Source organism: Martes martes (genome assembly GCF_963455335.1).
Source record: "Martes martes genome assembly, chromosome: 3".
Taxonomy (NCBI): domain Eukaryota; kingdom Metazoa; phylum Chordata; class Mammalia; order Carnivora; family Mustelidae; genus Martes; species Martes martes.
Window position 1 is genome coordinate 156,264,535 of NC_137890.1, and position 9,553 is coordinate 156,274,087.

The 9,553-nt window shown below is 58.3% G+C and overlaps 1 protein-coding gene across 2 annotated transcripts in view; it reads left to right on the forward strand.

Annotated features, from left to right (window-relative positions):
* Window positions 1-9,190, forward strand: part of NGEF (neuronal guanine nucleotide exchange factor) — a 99,207-nt gene extending 90,017 nt beyond the window's left edge. For both annotated transcript variants that reach the window (XM_080798716.1, XM_080798717.1), the window contains 8 exons: window positions 419-548; window positions 2,660-2,734; window positions 4,515-4,604; window positions 5,558-5,721; window positions 5,991-6,146; window positions 6,856-6,935; window positions 7,621-7,725; window positions 8,221-9,190. In XM_080798716.1, the coding sequence (XP_080654842.1) occupies window positions 419-548; window positions 2,660-2,734; window positions 4,515-4,604; window positions 5,558-5,721; window positions 5,991-6,146; window positions 6,856-6,935; window positions 7,621-7,725; window positions 8,221-8,411 (991 nt within the window). In that variant the 3' untranslated portion in view covers window positions 8,412-9,190. The remainder of the gene's footprint in view (window positions 1-418; window positions 549-2,659; window positions 2,735-4,514; window positions 4,605-5,557; window positions 5,722-5,990; window positions 6,147-6,855; window positions 6,936-7,620; window positions 7,726-8,220) is intronic.
* The last annotated feature ends 363 nt before the right edge of the window (window positions 9,191-9,553 follow it).

Genomic DNA, 9,553 nt, shown 5'->3' on the forward strand with positions numbered 1-9,553 from the left:
GTCCCTGTTGACGTGCCACCCAGGGTCCCTGGAGCCCGCCTCAGGGCATCCCCCTGCTCCCCACTGCCGAGCCACCTGCAGACAGGACGTCCCCACGGCCATTGTCCCTGGCCTGTTGCTGTTCCTGTCAATACATGGGTTCACCTTGCCACAGTTCCCTGCTGGGTAAATCACCAAATCCTGCGTCTGAGTCATGGACTTCGCCACACAAGGAATTCTTACTTTCCCACACGGAACACATCCTGTGAAGTTTTCACGGCCCAGGCATGTGAAGCGACTGTTGTCATTATCTTCCGTTAAAAGAAATCAGTGTGTGTCCCATGCCCATGGGCTGTCTGGTTCCTCCGAGGCCGTGGATGTACTTCCGACACGCACCTCCCGTGAGCCAGAGACCGACTCTTGTGTCTGTGTACCCCAGCCAGGAGAAGGCAGCCTTTCGGGAGCTGATTGCACAGCTGGAGCTGGACCCCAAGTGCCGGGGGCTGCCCCTGTCCTCCTTCCTTATCCTGCCGTTCCAGAGGATCACACGCCTCAAGCTCTTGGTCCAGGTACCAGCCTCCCTCCCCGGCCCCCGCCCCGACGTGCGGACCGGGCTTGCGTGTGCTTCTCCCACTGCAGACTGTTTCCTTCGGTCATTCCAGGTCTCTGTTAGCTTTCTAGGAAGTCCATTTGCTCCACAAATCCTAATGAAGTTACTGCTGTGTGCCACGCAGTGGGGGAGTCAGCCCCTCTTCCCAGTGAGCCACAGTCTGGGAACGAGATCAACAGGCACACACAAGCAGGAAGTGGTCATGACTGTGAGGACAGTGAAATGGAGGGCACATGATTGGGGGGTCACTGCCTGGCCACCACCAGTTGGGATTGTCAAGAAAGACTCTTAGACAAGTGACATCTGCGCTGAGATGTGGCTGACAGAGAGGAGCCATTCAAGTGACAGATAACTGCTTATGCAAAGGCCCTGGGGCAGCGAGGCTTATAGGAGGGAAGGCCAGTGATGAGCTGAGGGGATTTGACAGGAGTAACTGCAGAGAGGTTGTGAGGCCAGTTGAGGCCCTAAGGGACCAGGCAAGATGCTGGCTTCATGCTTCCACAGGACAAGAGAGTTGCCTGATCCAACTGAGTGCCCACAACACTGCCTATGTTGAGTGAGGGGCAGGAGAGCAGGGGTGCAAATGGGAGAAGGGGTCAGGAAGCTACGGGAGAAAGGCAGCCTGGCCTGGAGGACAGGCAGGGAGGCGAGGGTCAGGGGATGAGGGGGAGATCCTGGAGGGAAATCAGAATTGATTTCCACTTGCTACTCCAGGGAAGAGGAAGGAAGGGTCAGAGCTGGACCTGCAGAGTGATGATGCAGCCCTTCCTGAGGCGGGGAGACGGCCAGGGGGCGGTGGGGGGGGGTGAGTGTCAGGGTTCCAGGGAATCTCCAAGTGCAGAGTTAAAGGAAGAAGTCAGTGCAGGGCCTCTTGGCATCAAGGTGGCATTTAGGGAAAGACATCATCAAGGAAGAAGAGATGGGTCCCGAGACCCAGCCCTGGGACACTGCTCAAGGATGGATAGAAGGAAGAAGGAAGCCTAGGAGGGCTGGGGCCAGGGAAGCCTGGCGAGGGACATTTCCTGAAAGAGGACCCCATGCCTGCTGTGGGCTGCTGGGGTGTTTGGTGCAGCTGGTAGGGGGAGTGGCTTCAGAGGGCGATGAGCTGAGAGGGTGACCTGAGAGCCACAGTTAGGGTAGCTGAGAGGTCAGACATTGTGGGGTGGGCAGTAGTAAGGAGGAGAGGTTGCAGCCAGGGTTGAGGGGAGCATGAGGGGACAGGGCCCAGGGGTCTGGGACCAAAGAGGGGGCATCGGAGGAAGCAACTCCCCCCACCCCCGGGATGGCCCGAGAGAGCGCCATGTGACAACTCAGGGAGCACAAACCCGAGTCACAGGACACGGGTCAACAAAGGGTTAGGTATGAGATTTTTTTTTTGTTTAACTTGGGAAAACTGAATCAGAAGATAGAGGGGGAACATTTAAGAAATCATAGGGAAAGAGCATATATGGATATATAAAAATCTTAATTTTTATACGATGAAAACCAACAGAAGTAAAATCAAGACCTATCTTAATGTGTTGAGGGAGCGTGGGGGCGCGGGCAGGCCGATGGCAGCCTGGAGCCCTCAGGAAGCTTCTGAGGAAACGAGTCTGAGGCAAAAGCCCTGGGAGCCTCATTTTGTTAAGTCAAGAAAATCAAACAGTTGGAAGAAAGGCCTTTTCTTCAGTAAGACCAGAGTTAATGAAGTCTCAGGATCACTGGGACTTGGCCACAAACTGGTCCTAGGGGCAGGGCAGGGAAGTCCCCCCTGTTGTGCCTGAGCATGGCCCCCCCACCCCGCCAGCAGGAGGTCGATGGCTTTACTTTGGTGTCCTTGTTGAGCACCTCCCACACCCTGGGGTGGGGGAGGGATCTGGGGCTGCAGCTTGGCTTCATGGTTAACCCCTGGCTGGAGCCTGACTTGTGGTCCTCGCCAGAGGCCCCCGTGGGTCAGAATGCTCGGGCCTGGTCCTGCTGTGTGGTCTCCTGCGCCCCACTGGGCCCTTCATTGTGCCACTGCTGCATGGGGGCGGGGCGGGGAGGAAAGGCCACCCGGGATCAAATTAATGTAGATTTTCCTGTGCTCAGAACATTCTGAAGAGAGTGGAAGAAAGGTCTGAGCGGGAGTGCACAGCCTTGGATGCCCACAAAGAACTGGAAATGGTGAGCTGGTCTCCCTCCTCCTTTTGTCCCCAATGAACCATTTTCCTTGGCCGGATCCCCGCCTTGTGGTCCTGCTTCCTCCTCTGTCACTGTGTCTTTGGAAATCACAAATTCATTTTAATATCTGCTTTTGCTATCAAAAAAGGTCATTTGAGGGGTGCCTGGCTAGTTTGGTGGGGAGAGAGCAAGTGACTTGAGCTCAGGGTCACGAGTTCAAGCCCCACGTTGGGCATAAAGATAACTTTTAAAAAAGAAAGGAAGGAAGGAGGGAGGGAGGGAACAAATGTCGTTGAAGTCCCCAAAACAGATAGGTGTGGCCCCAGCTGAGCGTCCAGGCTGCAGCCGGGGTGATCTCTACTGCCCCCCATCGGCCGTCTCTCTCCCAGGCCCTACGCTTGTCCTTGCTGGCTTCCAGTGTCTTCCCTCCTGTGGATCTGGCTCTCCTTGTGCCCTGACATAGCCCTGCCCCATCCCTTCCTCCGCACGCCTGGTCCTGTCCCCAGGCCACTCCCCTCCTGTCTACTGGGGGGACTCACAGGTCTTGCCAAGCCCTGGGCTTTTCCCGCCCAGGAGGGAAGACACCATGTGCATTCCTCACCCTTGGAGAAGCGGTTCCTCCTGGGAGTTGACCTCAGAGGAGGAGGCGTGGCGAGGGGCCGTGCTCAGCACGTATATCCCTCCTCGCATGGGTGCCTGCCGGGCATCCTCTCTGGCTGGCCCCTCCTCCTGTCCCTTACCAGTTGGCCACCTGGCAGGCTGGTCAGAGAGGGTGAGTGACCCGGGAGCTGGGGGGCATCTTCCAGGGCCCTCCGCCTGCCTCCCCAACACCAGGACTCACACACCTGTCAGGCGGGGGTTCATCTCAGCCGCCACTGTGCCCCAGAGGGTGAGCCCAGTGACCATTTGCGCCCACGAGAGGCCTGCGTGCCGGGGGCCAGGCTCTCTGTTTCTTAAGTTCCTCTGCTGTCACCTCCCTTTCTTTCTTATCCAATAAAAGCTATACTTGTGCTTCCCATAGTTTACCTTTTCCTTAAAGGTGGATTTTTAGGGACGCCTGGCTGGCTCAGTCAGTAGAGCATGCAATTCTTGACCTCGGGGTTGTGGATTCGAGCCCCTGTTTGGGTGTGGAGACTATTTAAAAAATAAAATCCAGGGGCACGGGTGGCTCATTCGTTGGGTGTCTGCCTTTGGCTCGGGTCATGATCCCGGGGTCCTGGGATCAAACCCCACATTGGGCTCCCTGCTCTGCGGGAGGCCTTTTTCTCCCTCTCCCACTCCCTCTGCTGTGTTCCCTCTCTCGCTGTGTCTCTCTCTGTTGAATAAATAAATGAAATCTTTAAAAAAATTTTTTTAAAGTAAAATCCATAGAAAATAAATAAAATAAAAATAAAGGTAGATTTTTTCTAATTTATAAAAGTAACTAACATTCAGTACCAAAAAAAAAAAAAAATACTGAGCGAGTGCCCATAAGTAGAAGGAGGGTAAAGATGGTCAGTTATCCCACCCGTGGCTGCTGACGTGGGGCGCCGCCCTTGCAGACCTGCTCGTACAGCTGTAATCTTTGCTAAAGGGGCTTGTGGTTTCCAAACTGGCTTTGCTCTCCATTTTAGTGCATATAAAATTATTGCAGTTTTTAATCATTAACGCCATAACGAGGCGTGGACCAGCCAGTTTCAGCTGGAGGTGGTGTCTGCGTGCGTTCCGGCGCCTGAGAGGACAGAGGCGGTGGCCGGGAACAGCCGGCTGCCCCTGGTCTCACGTGTCCCCCTTCTTATGCCAGGTGGTGAAAGCATGCAACGAGGGTGTCAGGAAAATGAGCCGCACGGAGCAGATGATCAGTATTCAGAAGAAGATGGAGTTTAAGATCAAGGTGAGCCTGCACCGGGCCATGTGTCCTCAGTCAGGTTCAGTGATAGGCCACCCTTGCGTCTCAGTGCGGTGGCACCTTTCGTGGACATCTCCCTTGGCACCCCCAGCTGCCCCTGCCTGCCCCCCTAGACCGTGCCATCACACTGGCCTGTGGTTATCTTCCGAGAGACGCTGTGCCAGGGCCCGGGAGCTGCCTGTTCTCATTTCTTGGCTGTGTGACCTTGAGCAGTTAGTTGACATGAAGCATGTCACAGGGACCATTCCAGGGATTCTTATACTGGGGAGCCGGGGTGGGGGTGACACTGAAAATCTGACTGCAGTTACCAACCTCCCCCACCTCTGTGTCAGGCTTCAGGCGTCAGTGAGCCCAAAGGGTCCCTGGGGACTGGGAACATGAGCACCCCACGCCCACTGAGGGTCCCTGAGCTCCTCCTGTGTTTAGGAACTGAGCACCCGCTGAGGATGGAGACACAGCCTTCTGCATTCCCCCTATGTCTCCACCTGCTGGGCTGACCACTGGGTGCTGGGAGCCTCCCCCCAGCTGTGGCGTGGGGGCCTCCAGACCTGGCCTGCTTGTGCCATGACATGCAGTTCTCTCTTCTCCCCTGTGAACCGGGCTCCCCCTTTGATTCTGCAGGTGCCCACATGTAAACACACACACACACACGTAGAGACACAAGTGCACATAGACACACTTAGACACAAGCACATACACAGCAGACAAATGCACAGCAGCACACACGCCTGTGTACACGGGAGCGTGCACCCTCGTGCGCGCGCACACACACACACACACTGCCCTTCCTGCACTTGCCCAGGACTGCTCCATCCTCCACGCTCCCTGTACAGCACCCCTGTGCTGTTCCTCGGGTTAGCACTCCAGTGAGGCGGGGAGAGCCTGGGGGGCAGCTGGAGGGGCACAGCCGTCCTGATGCCATGCCCCTGCCCACCCAGTCGGTGCCCATCATCTCCCACTCCCGCTGGCTGCTGAAGCAGGGTGAGCTGCAGCAGATGTCAGGCCCCAAAACATCCCGAACCCTGCGGACCAAGAAACTCTTCCGGGAAATTTACCTCTTCCTCTTCAATGACCTGCTGGTGATCTGCCGGCAGATACCCGGGTGAGCCGCGGGGCCCCTTATCCCGGGGGGCCATGGATGGGGCGGGGACAGCTCCAGCTTGGGCCAACAGCAACAGGTGCTACCCCTTCGGTCGCCGTGGGAGGCCGCAGTCTGGGGAGAGGGGGACCAGTGTTCAGGTGGGGGGCTTCCAGAATGAGGTGAGGAGTGGTCAGAACAGTAGAGCCTGCAGGACCAGGGATGGAGTGTTCCCCGGGACCTTGGGGCCTCCTTGGGACCAACACACCCACCCTGTCATCCTGGGTCCCCAGAGACAAGTACCAAGTGTTTGACTCGGCCCCGCGGGGCCTCCTCCGCGTGGAAGAGCTGGAGGACCAGGGCCAGACGCTGGCCAATGTGTTCATCCTACGGCTGCTGGAGAATGCGGACGACCGGGAGGCCACCTACATGCTGAAAGCAACCTCTCAGTGAGTGCCCCGCGCCGCCAGCCCTGCCCCGGACGCCGGAGGGGCCTCCGAGTCTCCTTCCAGGTGGAGCAAGACTCTGGGGCTCGGCATGTGCTTGGTGGCCCCGGCTGCCGTACGTCGGGTGTGCGTGCGTGCGTGCATGTGTGTGCGTGTGTGCGTGTGTTCCCTCTGGGTCCCGGGTTCTGGAAGGGCCTCTCTTTCCTAATGAGATGTAGAACCCTCGGGGCCTCACTGACCAGCACCCCATGTCACTGGGTGGTCCCAGGGCCATCTTCTCACCCCTCTGAGCAGCAGGACCACCTGCCCTGCAGCCCCAGGGTTCTGGGAGGGACAGCCAAGGTCAGGTGGAAATCGTTCTGTGAGCCCCGTGTGCTGCCCTGCACTTGTCCCCACCGGACGGAGCTCACGGGGCACGGCCCCCCATCTCGGCCCGGTTCCTACCACCCAGACCAACCGCAGCCTTCCCTGGTTCCGTGTCTAAGAGCCTGTGGCGTCAGGGATGTCTGGGGTGTCTGGGGGGGGGCTCTCCCTCACCTGCTGACCTTCACACGTGTCAGGGAGATTCTGTAGGGCTCCCCACACCTCTCCCCTGGATTCTGGGCACCCCCCCCCGCCGTCCTGCTGTGGCCTCGTGGGGGGCCTGGCCTGGTGCCGGGTGTGGGGGGGGTGTTGCTCCGTGGTTTCAGCAGTGTCCTCCTCCATGTCCCAGGAGTGAGATGAAGCGCTGGATGACCTCCCTGGCCCCCAACCGGAGAACCAAGTTTGTTTCCTTCACTTCCCGGCTGCTGGGTAAGTGCCCTGAAGGAGGAGGAGGCCCCGGCAGGTGAGGGCAGGTGCTGTCTGCACTGCTGGGACTGGCCAGTGCCTGCGAGCCCACCGTTCCAGACGCCAGTGTGGCTTCCATGGCCAGAGGGGCCTGTGCACCGACCCCAAGGGAGGACATCAGTGTAACCGACTTCACAGACACGTGGATGGTTGATAATGCAATAAGTCACGGATCTTAGGTGACAGGTCCCACAGGGAAACCAAGAGGAATCTGGGCCCAGAAAGCAAACGCCAGTGTGATTTGGGGTTGCCAGCTCTGTGAAACCTTAGTGACGGCCCACCTGCCTCCCAGAGAAACGTCTAGCCCTGACTGATCTCCAAGTCCCAGCCCTCCCACAGCCACTCCCAGCACCACATCCCAGGGCCAAGAAGCTCCTTCCAAAGTCCAGAATAAGCCCCCCTCCCGGCCTCTTCCTCTCTTTATCCACAGACTGAGAGCCCCTGGCCGATTTCATGGTGTTTTCTCTGGAGCCAAGTCCTGCTCTCGCCCGGACAGACCCCCTCCAGTTGCTGGGGGAGTTTGCACTGCTCTGTTAGGCGTGCCTGCCCTGTTAACCTGGGGAGGGGGGTGTCCAGGGTCTGCTGGGTACGGAGTGGGACGGGGGGCATGGCTACAGGAACGAGCCGCCTCCCTCCCTCCTGCCTTCAGACTGCCCCCAGGTGCAGTGCGTGCACCCGTATGTGGCCCAGCAGCCGGATGAACTGACACTGGAGCTGGCCGACATCCTGAACATCCTGGAGAAGACCGAAGACGGTGAGGCCTGGTGCCCGCACACCTCCCTCACACGCACCCCCTCCCCGCCCCACTGGTGCCCCAGACTCTGCACCAGTCCGAGGGATGGGGGGTAGTCTGAGCCCCATGTGCAGAAGCAGAAGTCACAGGGCTGAGGCTCAGAGATAGGCTGCCTGACAAGGGTGATGGTGGTGGCCTTGGGGTCTCCTGGCTTCATGCTGAGCAGCAGACAGTTGCTGAGGGCTCAGGAATGGGATCCAGAGTCAGTACATTTGAGACACACCGTGGCATCCCAGGACCGCGTTCCCCCGGAGGAGGTCAGGGCAGTGATTTCCCGGCTTCTGGGGAGAAAACCCAATCCAAGGGTCTCCAGCGGCAGCCGTCGAGCAGTTGCTCTCAGAAAGGGCTCCTGCATCTCCCTCGCTGCTGCTGCCCAAACGGAAGGGAGTCCCGGCCGGGAAGGAGACTCAGCCCTCACCCCCACAGCCTGACCCTCCCCGACCCGTCCCTGCACAGGGTGGATCTTTGGCGAGCGTCTGCATGACCAGGAGAGAGGCTGGTTCCCCAGCTCCATGACTGAGGAGATCTTGAATCCCAAGATCCGGTCTCAGAACCTCAAAGAATGTTTCCGAGTCCACAAGATGGATGACCCACAGCGCAGCCAGAATAAGGATCGCAGGAAGCTGGGTAGCCGAAACCGGCAATGACCCCCGGCCAGGTCACTAGCCTGGCAGGAGGACGCAGGCGGGCCGGAGCAGCGCCGGGCAGGCAAATCCCGACGGATGGCGGAGGGGCTCCGGGGGCAGGCAGGTGCCTCATGCAGGAGCCCCCCCACCACTCTCGCTGCTGCGGGCTGAGTGCTCGCCTGTCTTGGCCCCCTCGCTTGCAAACTGGAGAAAGGGTGCCACGTCTTTCCTCTGCTGCATTTATAAACGAGAAAGCGTATTTTAAACAGTATTCTGCTACCTCTCCCTCTTGTCTCCTGGAGGGGGTGGATGTGGACCGGCATGCTCCAGGGGCCTTCCCAGGCACTGGGAGAGGCCCCCAACCCCGGGGGGTCCCTGGCCGAGGGCAGGCTGGAAGGATTGTCATGACCCCCTGCACATGTCCTTCTCGACCCTGGAAGCCATTAGAAGCCACCAGGGGAGCAGACGGACCACCCTTGCCTGAGCTTGATGAGCAGCCCGTGGTCTCCGATCCAAAGGACTGAGAGACCAAATGCCTCTGTCCTCCCCTCCCCAAGCCTCTGCCAGCCTCTGGCTGCACGGCCAGGCCCCGCATCATGGCAGGCCTACCAGAGCTTGGCCGAGGGCCCATGCAACCTTTGGCTCCCTGACAAGCTGATGTAACTTGTGTCTTCTGGCCCCTTCAGGAGCCCAGGTGTTGTGAGGAATGAATTGGTCACTGCATCCTGTATCGATTTTGGTTCCGAGAAAAGCAAATATCATTTCTGGCTGCATTAAAAGAAGCATCATGTATAAAATAATGGAGGTGACGCGCTGTTCTTTATTGCTCTGCTGCACACAGGAATGAGGTGTTCGGTTCTGGGCAGGGAAAGAACTCCTTTCAAGGCCAATGGATTAGCATGTCCTGAAGGAGGAGGTTGAGGTGGCTTCTAGGACAGGAAGAAGCAACCAGGGTCAGGACCTCAGGGTGGAAGATTTGGGCCTCGATTTGTGGAAGGATTTCAGAAACCAAAGATGCTATTTGAGGGAGTCGGGGGTGCCCTTCTGCTGCAGTGGAAGTGAGAATGCAGGTTTGGAAGAGCACAGGGTGGCTGAGGTACCAGTGGCTGGTGATCCCAAAGGGGATCTAACACCCAAAGGGGATCTAACACTGACCAGTCACT